Source organism: Triturus cristatus, chromosome 7 (assembly GCF_964204655.1).
Source record: "Triturus cristatus chromosome 7, aTriCri1.1, whole genome shotgun sequence".
NCBI classification, from domain to species: domain Eukaryota; kingdom Metazoa; phylum Chordata; class Amphibia; order Caudata; family Salamandridae; genus Triturus; species Triturus cristatus.
This window is the reverse complement of record NC_140590.1, coordinates 695,193,823-695,217,950: the sequence shown is the minus strand read 5'-3', so window position 1 is coordinate 695,217,950 and position 24,128 is coordinate 695,193,823. Positions and strand designations below refer to the sequence as shown.

General features: G+C 45.8%; 1 protein-coding gene across 8 annotated transcripts in view; it reads left to right on the top strand.

Moving 5' to 3' along the window:
- Nucleotides 1-24,128, top strand: part of SDK2 (sidekick cell adhesion molecule 2) — a 1,027,095-nt gene that overhangs the window by 819,687 nt on the left and 183,280 nt on the right. For all 8 annotated transcript variants that reach the window (XM_085617351.1, XM_085617350.1, XM_085617348.1 and 5 more), the window contains 2 exons: nucleotides 6,382-6,558; nucleotides 15,604-15,740. In XM_085617351.1, coding sequence (XP_085473477.1) covers nucleotides 6,382-6,558; nucleotides 15,604-15,740 — 314 coding nt within the window. The remainder of the gene's footprint in view (nucleotides 1-6,381; nucleotides 6,559-15,603; nucleotides 15,741-24,128) is intronic.

The window sequence follows — 24,128 nt, the reverse complement described above, 5'->3', positions numbered from 1 at the left end:
TAGAGATTGCCCCAGCCAGCGTAGTGTAGCTCCCATGACAGGCAGCGCAGTACCACAACAGGCAGCGCAGCGACCCCACAGATCGCGCAATGCAGCGATCATGACAGGCAGTGCAGCGACCACAACAGGCAGCGCAGTGAGGCCACAGGCAGCGCACCCAACCCTCAGCCACTCCGCACACTGTTGATGACTCACTTGAGCCACATGGGAAGGCGCGCACCCACATATCAAGGATCCTAGCACATCTAGGCCTGTGCTCTGAACACCGATGCCCCTTTCAGGGGCTCGGAGGCGCCGGGTGTGCATTGGAACGTGAAGTCCCAGTCTGAAGGCTTTCATGATGGACACAGGCCAGCTATGCACACATGTAAAGTAGTTTTGCGGGCTAACGGCCACTTTAACTTTGTCAGCGAGCCATTAGACAGAAACGTAGAATATTAATCTGAAAATAAAAATGTTTTATGAGCATGCAAGCAGCATTCAGGGAGCAGAGCTGGTTCTGGCATCCAACAGAATGCCCGCGCTCAGGATCTTGGCACTAGGAATGTGCACGTGGCCCACGCAGGGCAGGAGAAACCCTGTGATAAATGTGATTGTCCTTGTGCCACAGGCCCACATGCCACAGTCCCGAGACGTGCTTGAGCTTGATCCCGAGTGTGGAACTGGACTGATGTGGACTGTTGATGCCCGCTGGACCAGAGCTGCGGCCCATCTGTGTCCTCTCATCTGGGACCAAGCTTCTGGTTCTGCCCATGGACCTGAGAGGAGGTTCCCATCCTGTCTAAGAAGAAAGGCGCTGCCCTGGGGCACCATGAAGCCCTCCAGAGACCCCTCCAGAGACTCCTCACCAGTGAGAGATGCAATCACAGCAAAGTGGTTGCGATCTGCTGCTGGCAGCGCTGATTCTGCTTGGTGGGCATGCGCTGCTGAACTGAGAGGTCGCTACTGATGTGGAGATACCCCTTCCAGAACCCTGTGTCCTTCTGCCAGTACGAGGAGAGCGTTCAGTCCCCGACACCCGTGGACTTGGATGGTAGATCTCTGCTACCCTTCTGGGCTGTGCAGATGTCCAACAACCTGATGGCGCCTCTGCTTCAGGTCCTGAGTTTGTGATTGTGAAATGCAAGGAACATTGTGTGAACTAAGGTTGGGATTCCAGAAAACTTTTCTTGGTAAGGGTGCCAATCCATAGCCTTAAAAGGGGACTGCCGCTGAGTGTGGCACTGTGACCCTGTGTGTCAAGCACAAAGAGTCAGTCACGATTCTCCTGTTGTCCTGGGTGACCTGAATTTTCCCACTATGACTAGTAGCTTCTGAACTATCAGTTCTTATTTCCTGCAGAGTAAGGGTGAGTGATAAATTCTGCTCTGACGGCGGAGTTGGTGAAGGTTTGGCATTACGCAGAGTTCTGACCAAATTGAAAAAACTATCACATAGCGGTGTTTTTTCTTGTGCATTGGCCTGTGCAAATGAAAATTGGCATCCTCTAGCATGATTTTCAGGCGCTAGGAGGGCACCTGGTGAGATTTTTCCAATGCAGGTGGTCGTGACCATCCGCCATGAGAAAGCTGCCACTCAAGAAGAAATCTACTCGAGGAGAAGTCCAGAAGCAGTGCCCTCTGGCACACTGCGTGGTGCAGTTCATGCTGATTTTTCAGCATGGACCTATCTCCCAGCGCTAAAAATCAGTGCAAGCGGTGCAATGTACCGATTTCCACCTGTTTGCAGAACTCCGCTGAATCTTGCAGAGTTATAATGTAACTCTGCGGAATTTCGCGGAGTGAAACTGTTGGAAAACGAGGCAGCATCTGTGAGGCTTGCACAAATAACATGACTACATTTGTCCTTCACTGGGAACCAAACACCCAATTGTAGCGCCTGACTCTCAGAGGGTAGCGTTGCAGAGCAGTCTGAGGCTTACTCAAGGGAGGTGGTGTGGGCTAGTAATCACCATTTGCAGGTGCACAAAAATAACACTCAATAATTGATTGTCCAGTCTGTACTTTGCTTTATAAAAGTAAGAGTACATTTATTAAACACACACACTACTCAATACTATGCACCAATTTACAAATATACATTAGCTGTTGGAATTACTTTGTTACATTGCATAACATCTCCACCCCTCCCGCAAAGGGGGGTGGGGTCTAGTACCACCACTCCCATGTATGCACATCAACTTGCCCCCAATGCAGATAGTTGAACATAACCTGGAGCGAGGGCCCTGCGCACTGGCACCATCCCAGTGGCAACCCACCCCATTACCTCAACAAGCATTAAAAAGGGTTAAACCTGCCTTGGTGACACATGACCCTGACTGAGCATCTCCTACTGACCATAAAGTATGCACCTCTATATCTTAAGGGCTGGCAGTCTGGGGTTTTCACCTAAGCGCAGCAGCAAGAATCCATGTTTACGCACACTTTAGAATGACAGTACTCATCACCTTGGTTGATCATTTGAATGCATTGCAATTCCAGCCCCTAAAGGCATCACAGATGAAATCACAGGATTGCGCATATACAGCCAGACACCCTAGCAGGACTGTCTGGCAACATAGTCCCACTTGGCTTATGACATCTCCTTACACATGTGACTTACAGTCCCTTCAAAAGAAGTACTCCTGGCAACTACCCTTCCCCTGCTGTGCGCCTCTTCACTTTAAAAGGAATCACAGGTAAAAGCATGGGATTACGTAAATACAGCCAGACCCCCTAGCAGGAAGGTCCAGCAACATAACTCCATTTAGCTTAACATCACCTTACACAGGTACTTCACTTTACACATGTGACTTTCAGTCCACCTAAAAAGAAATAACCAATAGTAATTGCATTTCGGTGCAATTACACCACTTCACCTCCAAGGGATGCCCTTCTCCAGACATCCCCAACTCAGCCCTTCACTCCATGATGCACTTCATAGTACACCCTCAGCTGTAGAACATAAGTTCCAGCCTAGAAGGTGTTAAAGGCTGGCTGAGCCCTTGAGGGATTATTCTTTCAGATGCCCTGTGAAACTTAGGGTGGACTGTTCTTCTTTATGCTGGAGGAGGCTGCGGTGCTCCTGCAGCCCCCCTGCACCCCTTTTCACACATGAGGGTGACCCCCTCCTCTGGGGGCCACCAGGCACCAAAACGGCAGATTTATTCATGCTGGGGGTAGTGGGGGGGGGGGAGAAGACTGTGCTTCTCAAGCAGCTCCCCCAGCACCTTTTCACAAGTGAGGGTGACCCCCTCCTCTGGGCACCACAAAGCACCAAAACGGCAGATTTCCAAATGCCTGGCGAGGCATTATGGGGCGCTTCATGCTCCTCTTTACCAGCCCCAGCCACTGGGAACACTCTCCTCTGCCCTCTGGGTCTCTGAGAGGGTAGATTCAGCAGTGTGCTCTCTTCACTGGCTCCCTGCGCCAGCCTTTCGCCTGGCTCTCTTCCGTGGCCTCTCTTCTCCCTGTGCAGAGGCCACTGCTCCTGCGCACCGGTCCTGGGCTCTTCTTCTGGTGCTGTTAGGGTCCTGGGGGCAGTCAGGGGGTCTCTCCTTCCAACTGCCCATTGCGCCAGGCTCCAGCACCTTCAGCCTCAGCAGACCACACCCCAGAGAGAGCTTCTCTTCCTGTGCAAGCACTTTTTAAAAGTTGAGTAGGGGGCTGGCAGGAAGTCCCTGTTGGTCCTATCAAACAGCAACACATCACTTTCCTGCCCCTGCTCCCTCCTTCTTGTCCAGCCTCTGGGTTTGTTAAAAATGGCGCTGTCCAGTATCTCTGGCCACATGGCCTCTGAACCCCAACTCCTTCCCTCCTTGGTGCAGCCTGGTGCCTGGCACCTAGTGATGGATGAGTCTGTAGCCCCACCCATCATCTCTTCATGGAGAGGAGGCCCTCGCTTGTGGAAGAAAGGTTATCAATCCATCCAGCTGAGGTCAGCCCTCAGCCTGGGTCTGGTCATGGCTGGCTCAGAGAAATATGACAGTTCTGGATGACCCAAAAGCAGTACAAATATGACTTTGGACTCTGCAGAATACTTATTTTCACATTCGCTACATTGGACTTAATTGCGTGTCTGGAATCTGTAGGCCTAACGGAAGTTAATCTAGCCATGGGCCCCAGATCCCCATAGGGGAATAATGAAGTGAAAACACAGTAAAACACACTGACTTTCCCTGGCATGTTTCTTTTCAGTGTATAAAGCCTATTCAATCTCACCACCCTATACTGCATAAGTCCTGCCACACCATTCACTTTGTAGCTGCTCCTGGACTGCGCACGCTAGGGATCTCCCCTGTGCAGCCCGTACACGTGTGCACACGCATGTACACATGTGTCTGCATGTAACCAGCCCGGTGTCCCTTACTCCAGCTGCTGCGCAGTGGCCTGGTCAAGCCAGGGGAACACCAGTAAAATCCACATGCAGTCTCTTACATCCTGAGTTCACTGTGGGTGAGTCCCAACTTATGAGGCTCCCCCACAGTAAAAGCTCAACAATTAGGTGCTCAAAAAGCGAAAAATCCGGGTGGCCCATAGTGTCAGAACCACCTTCTAACAGAAACTCTAAGAGTTCCGCCCAAACCTACATATAGATGCCCTTCACTCTGACTCTGAGGTATCTGGAGACACTTTGACTCTAGAGGAACCCTAAAATCGTGACCGTATCCCGTAAAAACTGAGGCTAAGTGCACATTAATCCAACTTTGATACATAAAATACACACTGATTTGGCAAAATAGACTTAGCTTATTTTTTTTAAAAAATCAATCAAATAAGGAGTGCTCTGTAATGAACCCCAGGCCCACCCAGGGACTTTGAAACCCGGGCCTTCTATTGGGAGATGTCCTTGGTACCTACATTGACTAAGGCTCTTAACATTTTCAGCCCATGTGTTGTCCATGGTGCTGAAAACTCATAGGACATTATTGTTTGTTGTTTCCTATGAGGGGTATTCTGCTGAACAAAACTCACAGTTCAATAGAGGAATCACTCTGCAAACGGCACATTAAGGTTTCAGCCTCGGGGATGTATTTGAAGTGTCTCCTGAATGATCGGGCCTGATCGGGCCCGGAGACTGCCACCTTTCGTCTCTATTTACACTGTCCATTAATGTCAGGGCCTTTTAAAGTGTTATGAATTTCTTAAGAAAAAGCCAGTGCTGGACATTGTACAACACTGTTTCTGAAAAAACCTCTGCACCACTCCTATGCACTGGGCTTTAAGCACTAGACCAAGCTCCTGGGAGACTCAAGGGTGCTCTGATGACCCAACTTTCCTTCTCAGACCTAGTATCCTAATGTATAGAGACCACGTGCCAAGCCTCTTTTGATGCTGCTTGGTGGTCATACAACTTCAAGATCTGGGAACTAGTCCAAACATACAAGAGTAATGCACCAGGCCAGCCCTGCTTGGCGGCCTGGATAACTGCAATTTGTGTTTTATTTGAACAGTTATGCCCTGTTCTTGAACAGACTCCTGGTTCTCGATGAACAAGTTACTTACCTTCGGTAACGCATTATCTGGTAGAGACTCTATCTAGCTGCAGATGCCTGACGCCTGGGAAAGGTAAGGAATCTGCAGCTAGAAGTCTCTACCAGGCAGTGACTGCCCGTGTAGGGCGTTTTACCGGGGCGGTGACGTGGCGCAGAGGAGGGGCAGGGTGGGGGGTTGCAAAATGCGGCAAACGGACAATTTCAGGTAAGTTACGGAAAAAATTAATAAAACTAATTTCGCTGCGCGCGCTGCATCGCCATATGCGATGCAGCGCGCGCAATGAAACCCCAAAACTGGGAAAAATCACTCTTCTCTGCGGAAGTTGTATGATTTTAGGCAAGAATGTAATTTCACCGAACTCTTTTTTTGTTCATTAGTCTGTATGAAAACACTTCAAACACCACTGGCAAAAAGCCTTATTGTGTGTCATTCAATAGACTATAATGCTGCAATAATCTCGGTCAGGTACAGGGTTTACATGACCGCTGTCTTGCTTTGTCACTAACGGTTAAAGTTTAAGAACTGACACTTTTTGTAAGTACTTGTCACTGCAGTGCTAGAAGGTGATGTATTAAAGTCGGGGCTTCCGCGCGCTAAAGGAATACAACTTTTGGGGATTTTGGTGACTGTGTCGTGATTTGCGTGATGTTTGTTGTTTGATGTAAATAGCATTTGGTTCGTGCGCAATCTCTAAGATCCGAGCCGGACCCTTAGCTCGGCTCTCCCTGTTAAACACACTAAATATCCGACTGACAGTCCCCCAGCCCACCTGCCCATCCTATGCACAAGCCTGCACGGGCATCCCCTGATTTCAGTGCATAGGCCAGTTTGCCTGGGAAGAAACCTGCTGAAATCGGACCTCTGTCTGTGTGATTAACCCTCTGTCTGCTCCCTTCTCCATCCACAGGCACGTGTGGGAAAAGGACGGCTCGCCCATCAGCATCGACAACATCGCTCGGATCCGCATCGATGACGACGGCTCCCTGCACATCTCACAGACCTGGTCGGGGGACATCGGCACCTACACGTGCCGCGTGCTGTCCGTGGGCGGCAACGACTCCCGGGCCGCGCACCTGCGAGTCAGGTGAGCACGAATCGATGGATAGACGGGGCACCCGTGGTCGGGAGGGAGGGGGGCACCAAGGGGGTTTGAAAGCAAAGACCATGGAAGCTTCTTAATTTACAAGAGCATTTAAAATGTCATTAAGGTATCAAAACGCTACAGAACGTGTACTCTGTTATTTACAGTCAAATGAGTGCTTCCTTGTGAAGTCACCCGGAAAGTTAAGTGGATTCCGAAATAACATAGCATTTCACCTATTATACCTTTTTCACTACATAAGTAATGTTTCGAACTGTTTGAAAACGTTTCTTTCGCTACTAAATGTTTCTAAAGCAGTATGGCTGTTTGCTACATTAGTCAGCTTGAAAAAGCCCCCCAGGGTCGCCCCTCGTTGAGAACCTGTTCAGTTTCTACAGGGCCCTGCTGCTGGCACAGACGCCGGAGGCCACAATCAGCGACCACCTGTGCAGATGAGACCCACACCTGCCTCCTCCTGGAAGCACACCGGGGCTCTTAGCAAAATAGGAAACTGGCTGAAGGGTGAGGAGGAGGGAAGCATCTTCGTCAACATGCTTTATTAAAGGTTACTTTACAAACGACTATATACTCCCAAGAAAATTCTCTCTCCAGGCTGCAGAGAGCCCAGACCCACCGAGTCTGTTCTTCTTCGGCCTTAAACAGGAAGGCGTGTCACGCCGAGCAAGGGTAGAGCTGCTGCTAGGATTTTAAGAATGCTATGTCATATGATATTGGCAGTAATGGTCATTTTTGTGTTTTAGGGGCAGTCTAGTGGCTCTGTGACCCACTTGGCTGATGTGGCCCTTGCAGGTTGCCATAGCACTAGACATGATCGTGAAGACCCCCACTGAACTGAGTGATCGCAATCTGAAAGATTGTGCGTGAGGTCGCTTGTGTCACTATAGATCTGAGGTTGTCTATCCTTCGCGGACACCCGTACGCCCACAGTGGAGAGTGCTGAAACCACTGACCAGTCACACATTTGGGTATAAGCAGGGCTACTGGATTATGTGGCAGAGGTGGACCAAATTATGTGGCAATAAAATGCAAATTATGTGCACTTATGGGGCACATTTTTTGATAGTATTACTTCATTATTTTGTCATTTGTACCCCTGGTATTAGTGTCTGAGAAAAGAGTTCACCTTAGTTAGTACCAATATAACACACAAATAAAGCAATAAGTAAATAGAAGATGACCAGTCAACCTTTGCGTAAAGCCTTCTGGTGATCAGGAACACGAGTAGCATATGCTTTGGAACTTTGGATCTCTTTGAACTAGAGGCACTTTATTTTGTTGTCAATCAATCAATATGAACTTTATTCGGATAAAAGCAACATATCCATAAAAGTACAGAATAAAATAGCATTCAAAAATGAATAAAAACGCAGAAATATTACACAATTAAAAAGATCAATTAATCAGGGTGCATCACAGTTTTTAAGAATGATCCAACTCTTAAACATAGCTCATCATCAATTATAGCTAGCACCATCTCATAAGCCACCTTGTAATCAGTAATATGTCGAGGTTTAAAATATGGGATCAGGAGTTTTTTAGTGGGGGCTGAGTAATAACTACAGAAGAACAAGAAATGTAACATTGACTGCTTTTGGGTATTATTACAGGGACACAATAATGAATTAAAATTGTGTGTCAACCCAATGGGAAATGACAACAGATATTTCATGGTGTCTGTCCTAAGCCTGAAGAATAAACCCCTTTCCCAGCAACTAATTGGTTTAGAGAGATATCTGGGCATAGCAGGGAACATTTCTATCTGCATGTATCTAACAACTGAGGTTTTATTACACTCAGATGATATTCGTGCATCTTTATAGGAAGCATAAAGAGTCTTTTCCAATATTTTAATATTAAAAGAGCTGTGTTGCAAGGGGTTTAAAAAAAGATATTCCATATTCAGGCTACTTAAACTTTTCCGGACCCCTGCTAACCACAGTATATCCATCCCTTTGTCACATTTTAAACAGTCTAGGATTATCTCCCTTGTCAAATGTGCAGCCGGATTCTTCCAGATTCTTAGCCAGAACAAGGTTGGGCGAGCCTTAATAAAGTCCTCAACGTAAGGTAGATGGAGTTTTCTGTGAGCAGCAAACGTTGAGGAAAAGAAAGGTGCGCCCAAAATCTTGCGACAGAATCTGTTCTCTTCACGCTGGATAGGCGTGCTGGCTGTATTCCCCCAAACCTCCGCCCCATATGTTACAGTTGGTGTGCATTACAGTCTTTACATTTTGATAATGGTTGACACTACCTCTATATTCCTCGGCTTGGGTAACCTCAGTATAGTGTTGATAGAGTTTGTTGTTAAAAGCAGCAGATTATGCTGAAGATGAAAGATTATTTGGCAAATGCGGAAAATCCATAATAATACGAAAGTCGCAGCAATCGCCTAATTCCAGCGACCCTGGGAATAGGAGAGCACTGAAGACGCACCGCCTGCACACAATAACTACATTCGAGTAACAATAAAACATTCGCTCTATAGCAGAATTTGGTTCAAGCCTCATCTTGAGCTCAAAACATTTCTCAAATTGAGACTGGAAAAATTGTTGGAAACTCAGCAACTTTGCAAGATTGAAGTGTGTCCCATTACACAAACTGTCACCTGCAGAAACAAATCTACACATCTTTAATGTCTAAGCATGTGGCTACCTATTTTATGTAACTGCCTTTGTTAATGTTACAGTTATTTGAAATGTGCCAAAATATTTATATGTACATGCCATTCAGAATGTGCCTAATATTGCATTTGTATGTTATGTTGCCTATGTGCCTTGTGATTGATGAGTGACTGTAGTGTGCGTGTTTCTCAGTTTGTGACCGATATGGTAAAGAAGCTGCTGTTCTATAATTGAGAAACAACACAACCCAAAACACTGCCAATACTGATGAGGATTCACGGACTCATTCTCAACAATCACACGTGACACTCATAGTGATTTAAGATAAATTAATTAGAAAATCTTTTCTTTTTCTTTTTCGTATTCAATTGCTTTTTAAAAAAGGACATTCATGTTGTCATTTGCAAGAGTACTACACACATTTAACGGACTACATAATCAAATGCAACATTTACAAAACACAACATTACATACATAACGAAATACAAACAATTCGAAAAATGTTTTGGCTAAACCTAAGAAAGCTCAAATTCCCATGAAGCTAAGATAAGAAAGAAAAGAAAAACTGAATAGAAACACCCAGGAGAGAAGTTTTATGAAAACACCACAATAAAAATCAATGTATAACACTATCCCAGGGAGAATGGCGGCCAAACAGTTTTGGTATTCAGGTCATAACACCTAAAGTTCATTAATTGTACATGTTTTTCGACCTGATACTCAATAATTATCATCAATACTTATTTCGACACAACAAAAAAGGTCTACACATTTCAAACCCAATTTTATTTAGGGGTTATCCTCAGGACCTGGAAGATGAGCTGTAAAAATAAATATAACAAAAAAGTGCAAGTGTTATCATCAGTCCAAAATAACACACACTCCCAATTCTCTTTCGATTATTTTTTGGAGGAAAACAATCAATAAACTTTACCTGATGAGATCTTTTCATTGGCACCCCTTGTGCCACACAGCGTTTTGTAACCCTGCAAACATCAGTACACTACAAACCAAAAAAGTAGGAAAACAATGTTAATTGATCATATGTCACCGCCACAACAGCCGACCCTTCAGACCCAACAGAAACCAGTCCAAAAGCAAGCAGCTTCATTTACCTTAGCTAAATGACTCGTTGCAGCCCAGTGGCGTGATTTTCAAAAAATAAATAAATGGACGAGCGGGTCGGAGCCTCGCAACCAACTGCAAGAGACAACGGAGAAAACCTTCGGTCAGGGTGGCAGTGCGTCCATTGGGGCGCAGGGGCGGAGCCCCCCTTACCGAACGCGCAAGCAAATCCGAGACCGGCAGCAATGGCAATGAATGCAATGATGATGAATAATTGCGTCGGACATGAAGGGGGTGGGGCCGGGGGGAGAGCACTGTGTGACTGACACAGTTGACAGGCAGCGGCTCGCAATTTATTTGCGCATGCTCGGGTTTGTCTCACGACAAGCACGAGCATGCGCATTCGCCGCACTGTCTGCCACTGACTACTACTGAGAGGAGGGGGCCGAGAGGCAGAGGGTTGCCTCATGCAGCAGCCCCGTCTCTTGGTATCCGGGCGAGCCCTATCCGTGCTCTTTCGCCAATCCAGGGCAGGCGCTGCTAATGCAGCGTCTCTGGATTGGCTGAGAGCCTGATAAAGTCTCTCAGACCCGCGGCAGCCTACGAGTAACTGCTAATTGGGTGCCTGCGCAACTATGGCCAATCACTGTGGCTTATGTCTGAACACAGCGACAGTGGTTGGCCATGAGGTGCGCACTCCAGCAGTCGGTCGCGTCATCACGCACGCGGTGGTGCCACACTGTCTGCATGCATAACCTCGTGGCGGCGGTGCATACAGGACAGGAGGACCGGACCCGTCGTGTGACTGACTGATCGTGGTGTGGTGACAATTAATTCTTGTCGTGTACTCTACTGTCCTGGACTTGTCCATTGGTGGTGACTGGTGAGTACTGCAGTGATGTATAATATCCTTATACCGGCAGTGGAGGAGGTGGGGGCAGCGGGAATTTTGTTTCGTTGTTTCTTGAAGTGAGGCGCTTTGCTGGGTTTACAGATCCGGGAATAAAAACATGACTGCTGTTGCAGGGCTGTTTCAGAATGGGACCCTAGTTTAGCTTATTTCACATTCAGTTGCTTTGTGTGAACCATAAATGCAGGAATTGTACTTGGCACATTAACTGGATGCTGTGATCAGAATGTTCGAGAATGACTGAGTTTGGCTCAGATCTCAAGCAGTATTACATTCTGTAAACGTTTACAACAACCTCAAAAACAAAAAAAGTCCATCTGTACACATTCAATGTTGCTGGTGTCTTAAGAAGGCAGTAGCCGTGGAAATGTCGAATTATTGTTTGTAAGATCAAAGCACTGTGCAAAAAGTCAATTTGACATTTCTCCCCCCTGTCCTCTGCTCGCTGGCCTGGTCTTTTCTTCTAAGGGGATAAAGGTCTTCTCTCGACTGTCTATCACTGTGTAGACTTCCATAGCTTTCTGAGTCACGAATGTTGCCTGAAAACATAATGTATTTATCAATACCATAATAAGGGCTCTATCTACAACTTGTGAGCATCACAGATGTAAGATGAATGATTGTTTAAAAGTTGATAACAATATCTGTGGTTGACATTCTATTAACAGACACGTTTACCATGGTAAAAAAATGTAGATTACCAGTTACAAATGACTTCACCGAAGTTGCACATTCCAGTTGATTTTAGTATCGTATTAGACTTTATTCTTGGTAGTTTTGGTTTGACTGTCTTACATCCCCTTATGAAAACACCAACCACCGTGAAATGACAACCGTTTGCTGACATGTTTCTATAAACTGAGGAAATGGGCTATTTTGCGCGCGCAGAGCACGCCCCAGGGAGCGGCCATCTTCTCACCGCCAGTCAAAGCACACGCGATAGAGACCCACCCCTGGGTGAGAGCCTGGGGGTTAACAATAGCAGGCCCCAGGTGCCTGCCGTGTGTATGAATCAATCAATACGGCTATTTGTGGCCCAGACCACAGCGGTCTCTTCCGAGCGAGCTCCGATTACCGCCGAGCAGAGAGAGGCTCAGGCCTGATGAAGCAGGCGGGATCCGGGCCTGGCGCAATCCGCCCGACAGAACCTGGAATTAAGTGGCTGGCAGGGGCGGGCTGGCAGCGAGAGAGTGAGAGGCAGGGCGGGCTGGCAGCGGGACAGTGAGAGGCAGGGGGTGGGCAGCAGAGGTCAATTTTATATAGAGGAAGTAGCAGCGAAGCAAAGATGTCGTGTCCTCGTCACCTCGTGCAAGAAGGTAAAATTGCCACTCTCCTCATTTGATAGTAAAAAACAGTCCTAATTGGAGTTTAGTGGGCCACTCGCACCCCTGGACCCGGTGCCACTAGCGGCACGTTATATAGGCAATCCCTTGGGGGGGGGGGGGGTGAAAAATACCAACAGTAGTAACAAGTGCGCACTCACACCAGGGATGGCTGCATGCACTGTTTCCCTCCTGATTGATAATTAACCTTCTGTAGGGGTAGATGTAAAAACTATTTTTTTCTGTGCTTTAAAGTGGCTTTAGGGATGTCTGTACAAATGATAACTTGTAACATGACACGAGCACCTAGCCTTATAATAGTGCTATATATTTAATTTTCACGAGCACTTGTGATATTTATTTTTAGTTCTTCAGGGGTAAATGCTATTTGCGACCTCCAACCCAGTATCATGTCCTTCTATCTCCTTCTTCCACTCACCAACCGTTGTCATCATCCTCTCAGAGTGACACCCACCTTCCCTGATGGGCCTTACAGTTCACACCCTGAATCAAATACAACTAAGCGCTACCAAGAGGGCTCAAAGTGCAGGGATGGGCGCCTAACCAATAAACAGGTGTGGGGCAGTTCATCATCAGGGAATAGGGTTCTGTGAGTGAGGTACTCAGAAATGCATTGTATCTCGAAGTCTGTTATGAAGCTCTGTGGTTATACACTGAATAAGCAGCTACCTATGTTATATGACATCTCTTTATTAATGTTATAACTGCACTTTCACAATTGCTTTATTAACCTTCCTGCTTTCTCAAATTTGCTTGAAAATGCACCATTTCTCTTCTCTTTTTTCAAAATTTTCTTGGGGGGAGAACCCCCCCGAACCCTCCTTATAGGGGTTCGGGCTCGCTCGCTACGCTCGCACGCAACGGTGAAGTATACCAATCATTTTACACCCCACCACTTTAAAATGTCACCAGCCGCCCCTGCAGAGTGGCATAGAATCGCTTCGGTCAAGGTGTCATAAAATCGCTTCAAATGGGACCTATAGCAATACACCAGAAGTTTTAATCCACGTACCTAAATTGTTGCCATTATGACGTGCTAGACCAAACTCCTCAATTTTGCACAAAAACTGGTCCGTGAATCAAATCTGTGAAGGCAAAAGCAGTCGAGTCATCAAGTCCTTATAACATTAAGCATTCATTGAGTTTGTTGTTACAATTTAGAAACAAAGTTGCAGAATCATTCTGTACCTTTTTTCGTTGTATTACGCCGCCACCAGTCGCCTTTCTTTCCTAGACGCCAACACAATTGATGTGAATGTGGGCGCCTTTATTTGTCATCACTGTGAGCTCCGTATCACATTAGTTGTTTTTTTCTTTGTTTCAATCAACTTTATTGTGCCGACAATGTCCCATTGCACTAGTAGTTTTAATCCACGTACCTAATTACCGGTAAAGCGGCATGTTTGATAAAAAGCGTTGCATCAAAAAAGAACACAGGCCGGCATTTTTGTAATCCTTCTGATGCATTGTGGATGTTGCTGTCCAATTGTTTTCCTAAGGAAACATCCCGTAGGGATTGCACAGAGGCTGGTGTAAAAACGTTACTCTCAGGGCTCAAAAATCACGCATTTCGGTTAATGGATATCAATGTTTGGCTATTCAACTTCGCATATAATGTTTACTCTGTCTCAAATCAATTAAAATGCGTCCATGACTGATTTAACTGTTGCACAGTACAGCTTCTGTGCACACACAAAGGTACACAGTCCAACTTATATGTGCGCACGATAAACTAACCAAGCGTATACTCCAGTGTGGTATAGTTGGCATCCTTCAAATACGGGTGTTATTAACTAGTTGTTTAGTGTTTGCGTGCAATATGTCTCGATTGGACATCTATGTGCTTAATTTGAGAACAACAATGAACAATTACAATTATGAACAATCCAACCTTTTGTCCGTGCGTACAGACACCAGTGTGACATATTTGGCAAACAAGCGTATGTTTGAAAGCCTAGTTGATGAATGTTAGAGATTGTAAATCTCAGACAGTTCGTTAAGTCCATCAACCGCCGTGTTATATTTTGCAATAAGCATTGCTTCTCTTTGCAGTAGTGTCCTTTCCACGTCCCCTAAACGAGGGTTATTCTGAATTTTGGACAAAATAGTCCATTTCAAGTCATTGGTATTGTGATTTTTCAGTGACCAGTGGTTCACTAGGGGTGCATTGGCCACTTGTCTTCGGAATCTGGACATATGCTGCGTAATGCGCTGTCGAACTTCTTGATTGGTTTTTCCGATGTATAGTTTTGGACATGGGCATACAATACCATAAACTACGTTTTTGCTCTTATAATTAGTGAACAGATCATGAATGTGCCTAATATTGCATTTGTATGTTATGTTGCCTATGTGCCTTCTGATTGATGAGTGAATGTAGCGTGCTTGATTCTCGGTTTGTGACTGATATGGTCAAGAAGCTGCTGTTCTATAATTGAGTGCATTGCATTTCGCTCAGTCTGTGTATTGTTTCTTTCTGTGGGGTTGGTACAAGCTCATTTGTCACCGTGTTTCTCAAGATGCCTGAGAAGTGGTGTCTCTGGAGAAGGACAGCTCCCTCTAAGGAGAGCCCATAGAGTGAACAGGAGCAACCTCCTTGTTGAGTCCACATGCCTCCTCTGACTTCCTGTGGGGGGTCTCTGGAGACCTAAGGAGCCACAGGAAAACCCCGATAACATCTCATAAATTACCTGAGGAGTCTCTGTGGGCAACCTATGGTACCTGCCTGAAAGCCCAGGTCTCCCCTCTCCAACCAGGAAAGCGGAACTAGCCATATTGGAAATCCTGAGGTGCGACACTAGAGAACCTGAAGAACAACCTTGTAGTACTTCCGGGGCCTACATTAGCGTATCCCGAGAAACTGAGTGCTGCCGCCCTTGGAATGTGGACCCCATCAATGGAGAATGTGAGCATGGGCGCTGTAGAATTTGAAAAGACTTCCGAGAACCCGAGGAGCAACCCTGGAGAGTTTCGGAGTCCACTCTACTCCATACCCACCATTGTAGTGAACTGGGATCTGTGGCCAGGTGCAGTTTCTGTGTCTGTTTTCATAATTCTGATTTGTTTCAATGTCTCTTTTCTTCATCAGGCAGCTTCCTCATGCCCCAGAGAACCCTGCGGCGATGCTGAGCCCCCTAGAGAAGCGGGCGATCAATCTCACCTGGGCTAAACCTTTCGATGGCAACAGCCCCCTGATCCGCTACATCATGGAAGTGTCTGAGAACAGTAAGTAATCCAAAGAACCTTTGCTACTGCGGTAATGCTTATTTTGTCCGGGAATTATAGCATTTAAAAGGGGCAGGGCTATTTGCCACTCTTTTCAGACAAAGCAAGACCCACAAGGAATTAGTAGCAACTCAAATTGCCTAAATGTGTCTTACAATTATGTGAGCAGCATACTGGTGAATCCAAAGGACACTTGACCCCAAAATCAAAGCTGGGGTGAAGGTCTTCCCCTAACACTATGCAGGTTGGGCGTAGCCCAGGTCATCCATCTCAGATCCCTTTAAAGATGGCTTCAGAGGATCTGCGAGGCCCCCTTATCTCCTAATCAATGTTGTGTCCTCCACATTTGTAGCTCCACTAATCCTATGAGAGCACCCCAGAAAGCTTTACCATGTCAACTTTATTTTGATGTTGCCAGGTGGTCCACGAAGGTTCTAATTCTGCCACAGTTTTCTAGTTCTACATACAGGAGGCAAGAACATGCTATTTGCTGATACCATGACCAGTGTCTTCTTGCCTTCCAAAGGCAAATTCACATGCTCCTGGAATGGTTAAATGCATCCAGGGCTGATGAGGCGCCATTAGTGGTCTGCTCTGGAATATCATAAAGTGTTGAAGCAATGCCTCCAAGGAATCTGGGAGTGAGTGGCCAAGCACCCCTTGGAGTTAAAACCCATGAGATGTGTTTTGTTCTTATTTAAGAGCAGCAGTGTCAGTCCATTCATTTGTGGATTGTGGAGCCTGAAGCAGAGGGTGTAACGCTTCTCGTCGTATATCATCCAAGTGTTGATGCTTTGTAATTTATTCCCATCATTCTGTTAGACTTTAAGTCTGACAAATTATACGTCTCAACACATTTTCATGTGGTAAGATATGGGAAAACTTTAATTTCAACATCAGAATTCCAAGCTTTACTACCCGATGATATGAATAAACATGTTATGACATGGCAGACCAGGTTGGGTGTTACATCTCAAATCCCTTGTGACGCCTATGATATGTCATTAACTCATTTAATGTCTATGAAACTTCAGGCTCAATTTTTTAAAACATTTTTTTCACTTTATTACACTCCTGAAAAAAAAGCAAAATGGGGGACGGGGAATGGAACGATGTGTCCTCGGTGTGCTCTTCCAGCAGCAGATATAACGCATATGTTTGCTTCATGCCCCGTCTTAACTAAAGTCCTTTCTGAAATATCCGACTTTTTATCAAGGATTTTACACTGTAAGGTTAATATCACGAATACAGAAGTATTGCTGGGCGTTTCTGATAACATTCGATCTAGTGAGATACAGGGGCTGATTTTTGTTGGTATGGCCATTTTCAGGATGTGTGTTGCTTCAGCATGGATAGATCCGATACCCCCTTCATTTTTTGCATGGAGAACTCGGCTATTGGCGACCTGCAGTCTGGAGGTTGCCATTTATAAGAATAAAGGGAGGGATAAGAGGAAGAGGGGTATGAAGATCTGGGCACCATTGATTGCTTGGACACAAGAAATTTAATTGTGGCAATTGGATATTAGTATGTATACCGTAAAATTTTGTTTGTCTTTTCATGTTGTTTATGTACAAATAAGCTCTCTGTTGTTAAATATGTCAGATACCTGCTCTCCGGGGGAGGGAGGGGGGGGGGTTAATGTGATGTATTGGAAAACTAATAATAAAAAAAAAGAAAAAAAGAATTCCAAGCTCCCATCCATGCTCTTGTGATGTGTCAAATACTTTCTGCAACTTCTGTCCTTGCTGGGTTCCTAACTCGAATATTGGTCGATAGTCAGGACAAGTCCTCTACATATCTTGTTTAACCAGAGTGTAGAGTGCTATCCTTCCAGAGGCACCTCAACGGTGGTTGACACTCGAACGGTCCTCACACAACTATAGAGTTGATGAAGCTGGAGGGTAAGTGCCGTCTACAGACCTATGTGTTTTATGAAGTTGTCTTTCTACTATGTCTAGTTTCTAATATGTTCTGTCTGGGCCTGTATGGACTCCCTCTGCTCAATGAAGTGCTCTGCCACAGATGAGAAAAATTAATGCATAAAATAAACAGTGATTCATCAGCAGCTTGGGCATCCCAGAAGGCAAAAAGCAATACATATAATTTAAAGCCAGCCGTCCATGTGTAGCACTTTTCTGTAGAGCCCTCAGACTTGAGATAATTCCCCTTGATATAAGGGCATTCACTGAGTGCGTAAGCTGCTCCAAGGTTGGCACCTTGGTAAACTCAAGACCAACCGTTACAAGCAAGGTGGGAATAAACTTAATTCTGCATAACTCTTTAGATGCCCAAAATCGGTATCCCGTGTATGTGTGGTGCATCTAGGTTTTTCAGTTCACATGTTCTGTGTAGTTCCTCGAAGCTCATATGTTACATCTTAAAACACGGTAACCCGCCTTTAAAATTAGCAGCTTGCACTGGAGAGCTCGGAGGTTCAGTGGATGGGGAACAATGTGTATGGTAGAGCCCAGATGGCACTCGGCAATTACATGGGAAGACTTAAGGTTGGATCGCCAAATGCCTGGCTGCCCCTCAACGTTTACCTCCTAAAACTGTGGAATGCTATGAAAGTCAAGTCGGCAAAAGAATGATGGATTTAACCCATATCTCTTGACTGGGGGTGAATGTTTTGATTTGTTCTGCATTCCGTCCATCAATTGTGTGTCTTTTGCTTTCTCGCCCTAAGTGCACAGGTATGCCCAGACGTGGGTCCTGGGCTCACTGTGCCACTGGAATCACGCTATCCTGGCTGAAGAGGGGTGAAACTCCGAAACCGGTCCTAGGATGCTTGTTTCCAGTCCAGGGAGGACCTGGCTTGGCAGTTCGGGCTGGACTGTTCCCATGAGGCACAGGGTCAAGACTGATTTGCATATGGCCAGGTCTAAACTGGGGTGGCATGGTGAGCAAACGAATGATGGATTTAACCCAGATCTCTTGACTGGGGGTGAATGTTTTGATTTGTTCTGCATTCCGTCCATCAATTGTGTCTCTTTTGCTTTCTCGCCCTAAGTGCGTCAGGTATGCCCAGACGTGGCTCCTGGGCTCACTGTGCCACTGGAATCAAGTTATCCTGGCTGATGAGGGGTGAAACTCCGAAACCGGTCCTAGGATGCTTGTTTCCGGTCCAGGGAAGACCTGGCTTGGCAGTTCGGGCTGGACTGTTCCCATGAGGCACAGGGTCAAGACTGATTTGCATTTGGCCAGGTCTAAACTGGGGTGGCATGGTGAGCAAAAGAATGATGGATTTAACCCAGATCTCTTGACTGGGGGTGAATGTTTTGATTTGTTCTGCATTCTGTCCATCAATTGTGTGTCTTTTGCTTTCTCGTCCTGGCGACAGCACCCCTCTCTCCAACACCCCGCCCCCCTCTCCTTGGTAGTTTTGAAAATAAAAATACATTCAGCAGCTTAATTGTTTTCCACAGGACTGTAGTTTACAAGCAGATGGCGTAAGCGGGGTTGCAGCTTAGCTGCTCTGCACGTGACAGGAAGTAAATTATGGCCTTTGTGATCTCCTTGCTCTTTCCAACTGATCTTATTACATTTACTGGTTTGCTGGGCTTCCCCTGTAGTAGTTGTTTTTAATCAGAGGAGGCCTTGGATGGGGCGTTCTAACTTCATCGCACACAACTTTGCACTACGAAGAACAGATTCGTTTTAATCCATGGTTTGCTGGATTCCCTTCTGTGTAGGGTTGGACAAAAAGGACTTTATTTGAACGCGGTAAGCTAGTCCGGCAGCGGTATCCTGAGACCTGTGGTGCTTCCGGAGCTGGGAATGGGAAAACTCTTTGAACTCCTGTTCCTTTTATATACTATCCAGTGCTCTGCTGCCACCTAAAGGCTATACATCGCCATTGCCGGGTCTCCCTTAAAACCAGAAAGAAGCACGCGGTCCCAGTGCTAGAGCACATACCTCATGTGGCAGGCCCCCAACCCAGTTGTACATCTAGAAGATAGTATTATAATTTAATTTATGAAGTGCTTTATATTCCTGGTGAGGCGCTGAAGCACGTTAGTGGATGGTAGCCTGTGGTCGAGTGATTGGTTGCACCGCTTTGAATTGCTGTGTGTCCCATGTGCGAAGCATTTTGGCGCGCCTGAGAGAACCCAGCGGTCCCATTAGAAATATACTAGGAAATATGAATGGATGGGGGTATTCTTGGCTTTTAATATTAGAACTTTCACGTAATTCCCACCGCCACGAATCCCAGCCTTATTTTGTATAAAAAAAAAGAAATAACTTGGATAACAAAAACTGCAAAGAAAGGGCACTCTAGTTATTGAGTTTGCTTACAGTCTGACAGTTTTCTATATGATGCTCCAGGTGACTTCAGTGCTGCTCAATTCATGTGGTAATGGAGTCATTTCTTACAGTGATCGAAGTGCATTTAAAAAGTATGTGAGCTGTGATGCTGCTCGCAGTGGGGGCGGGGCGAGTGAGCGTGGGCCTGTAGTAAAAAGTGTGGTTAAAACAAAAAAAAAAATTCTGTAGCTTTTTTAGGTCTTACACCTTCATTTAGTTACATATAAACAAACGCACAGCTTGAGTGAAAATTAAATGCAAGTTAGGTTAAACAATTAGAAATGCACTATCATACATTTGAAACCTCTATTAATGCACAGCACCAGAGAGCTACAGAATTGGATCCTGGTTGGTGCACTGGTTTGTGCATGTTTAGTGCTAAGAGGTCTCAGTCTGTGACAGAAAGCACTATAAACATGCGAGTCATTATTTTAAACTTGCATTACTCATGGTTTAAGATAGGCTGCTACAAAATGCGCAAAAAAAGGATTCAGATAAAAGAAATGCACCAAAATATAGATTTTAATAATACCCAGACTGTACACAGTGCAATTTTTTTTATAAATGTCTTTTAAAAGCACACACTTAACTGTAGAGCTGGTAGCTCCTTTACAATACCTCTCAAAAAGAATACATTTGTGTCATTATGAAGCTTCAATTGATTCCATCAATTAAAGCCAATGCCGGCTTCCAAGCACCGTTTACATTTGCAGATTAACCAGTTGTGCACATTTACATTTCTTTCAGGGAAGCAGGCACCCTGGCAAGAAGGCTTGTTTAGTTGTCTGCAACCCCCCCCCCCTCCCTCCCCACTCCCCTCCCCCCCTCAGTTTCATAGCACAGGAGATTCTCTGACCTTCATTTCTGATGAAGCATTTCAAATCCTGGAATTAACCTTCCCGGACAATACTTTTTTCCCAAAAAGCAGGGGAGCGGTTTTTCTAAAATTAAAAATATATGGGCACATTGTGCCCTCTGACCTTCTCCCTCCACACACTTCCACCACTGCTCTCACACAAACACACACACTTTTTTTTCTTTTACAGATATAGGCTCCTGTTTTTGCATACACAGTTATGTCTTCATTCCTCGTTGCATAGATGTATCCTCATCTTTTCTCGCACAGATTGGTCCGCCGTGATCCTTTCTTGCAAAGGCTTATATTTCATGCTATTTGCACGTACATGTCCTCATCTTTTCTCGCGCACGTGGATCTATCTCTATGCTCTCCTGCACAGACCTATTCTCTCATTTTCGGGAACAGACATATATATATATATATATATATATATATATATATATATATATCAACATAGGCAGCCATGACCTTATCTGTTCTCGTGTATCACACTAAAGGGTTCGAACGGTGGAGTAAAACAAAGCATCAAGCATCACTAACTCCAAATGAATGTATCTCACTAAAGGTGATGAAGTGCTACTGTACTAAAAGAAAAAGTCAGTGTGTATAAACAAGGGAGGAAAAAGAAATCTTTTCTTTTAAAGACGAGAACCCTCACTCACCCGAGGGTGACATGCTTCATCATGCTTCATCATTGGGTCCCCTCTTGCACACTGCAACCGCAAGGTATACAGTGTGGGCTGCAACTCTCAAAAAAGAATAAGAGAGGAGCGTGAGGTGTTTTAATGAGGATACCAAAGTTGGCAGGGGGAGTAAGGGGCAGAGTGTGAATTAAACAAAATGTGAGTAAATAAAACTAGCTACAGGGTAACAAAATGTAATTTAATGATAGTTCCCATCAGCCCCCTTCAGTTCCCTTCGGTTGGTGCCCTGGATAGGAAGACACAGATTAACTCAAGTAATCTGTGCTCTGTAGCATCATTCTTCGAAAGGTAGAGGTAAATTAACATTACCCATAGAGACACTGGACCGGACTGCAGCTGGTTCTGTTGTCCTAAACACCTTACCACTGAGTATGGTCTGTAACTTATTAATTTTTGTTCTACGAGCAGAGTGATAATATTGAGAGGTCCTGATGAATGCCGCGAACAAGTAGTCATCTGGCAGAAACATGTCGACCACCAATAACTAGGATATTATCTCAATCCTAAATCACCTCATTTTAACTCTAGCTGATGGGAACTATCATTAAATTAAATTTTGTTACCCTGTAGCTAGTTTTATTTACTCACATTTTGTTTAATTCACACTCTGCCCCTTACTCCCCCTGCCAACTTTGGTATCCTCATTAAAACACCTCACGCTCCTCTCTTATTCTTTTTTGAGAGTTGCAGCCCACACTGTATACCTTGCGGTTGCAGTGTGCAAGAGGGGACCCAATGATGAAGCATGTCACCCTCAGGTGAGTGAGGGTTCTCGTCTTTAAAAGAAAAGATTTCTTTTTCCTCCCTTGTTTATACACACTGACTTTTTCTTTTAGTACAGTAGCACTTCATCACCTTTAGTGAGATACACTTATCTGTTCTCGCACAGGTATCTATTGTCTCCGTTCTTGGACAGTCAAATGTATGGCTACATTTGCATAGGCAGATTCATCTTTATCGTGCATCCTTTATTCCCCAGAAATATGTACAATGCTTTCCTTGTGGCTCAGACGCGTCCACAGCTTTTCGTGCACAGAAATGTGCTCACTCGAGCCCTATTAGATCGCCACGTGTTGCATTTCTAACCTGCACAGACCGATTGTTTTTGCTTTCATTCACAGAATGCTTCTGTTAGACCTGGCACCATTGGCGTGGGTCACCCTTCCATTTTTGTCTGTGCCTCAATGTGTTTTGTGTTGGTGTTAGCTGCTCAGGGCACTGTGCCACTGCCATCCAGTGCCACAGTGCAAGTGCTCCCTATGGTAAAATGTATTATGTGAATTGACTTCCACGTTTGGTTTATTTGGTTTACTATCAGTCCCTAGTAGAGTGCACCAGGGGTGCCAAGGGCTTGTATATCCAAATGCTGCTAGTGGGCTTGCAGCACTGGTTGTGCCACCCACCGAAGCAGCGGGGTAAAATGTGTCTAGGGTCTGCCACTGCAGAACCTGCGCGCGGTCTCGTACCGTCGCGCTGACTGAGCAAGTGTCCCCACATGCCAGTCCCTAAACCTTCCCTTAACTACATGTTGGTCACCCCTCTGGTAGGCCTAAGCGCAGGGTGCATTGTAGGCATAAGGTAGGACATGCCCTGATGTGTGTGGCATGTCTTAATAGTGAATTACAGCCATTTTCGTTTTTCACTATTGAAGGCTACCTGCTCTCCATAGGCCAGAATGGGCTGCTGGGATCGCTACACGCTGTGACCCCAGTGGACTCCGAGAGCATGGTAGAAAGTCATGTTTAGTATGCCTGAACTCGGGATAGTAAAATACATCTTTTAGTAAAGGTTATTTTAATATCCTGGGTTTGCAAATGCTACTTTTAGAAAGTTAGCCTTTGCGTGCCTGACCATCTCAGTCCGCCTCTGCCGTGGGTGTGTGTTCTGCCTAGCAACAGTACAGGAGCAGGGCTGGGGGATTCCAGGAGACAGGTTGGCTGCCAGGTGGTGGGTAGGGAGATTACCCCAGGATGGGTGGGAGGAGTGCACCCTGACTCTTGAATAGACCTGTGCTCTGCCACCACAAAGCCGGCGCCGCCCCCTGTGGAGCGGCTGATGTCTCTGCCCTGCTGCTGAAAGGAACAAGCCAAGTCACCACAACAGAGTGCTCCAAAACTGGACTGAGCCAGGCCCAGGCCCCCTGGCGCTAAAGAACAAAAGAACCCCTGTATAAAAGTAGGAGCCTGGCTCCTAAGAAATCAGATCCAGATTGAACCACGAAGGAACTCTGCCTGACTAGAAGGACCTGGAAGAAGCTGAAGGAGGAGTAACTTTCCCTGACCTAAGGGACTGGCCTGCAGTAGGTGCCTTGCTAAGGAAGGAGAGGAAAAAGACTGAAAGAGACTTTTGCACTTTGTTCTTCAACTATCTCCAAGGGCTTGGAAGAAGAGCTTGCCCCCTGAACTGAACCCCAGGACCAGTGGGTTCACCGTGTCTCCGCTCGTCTGAGAATTCGAGCCGTGTGCTTTCTCCCGCCGGAGTGCCCTGCGCACCTTCGCATCCCTCCTAGGGCCGTGA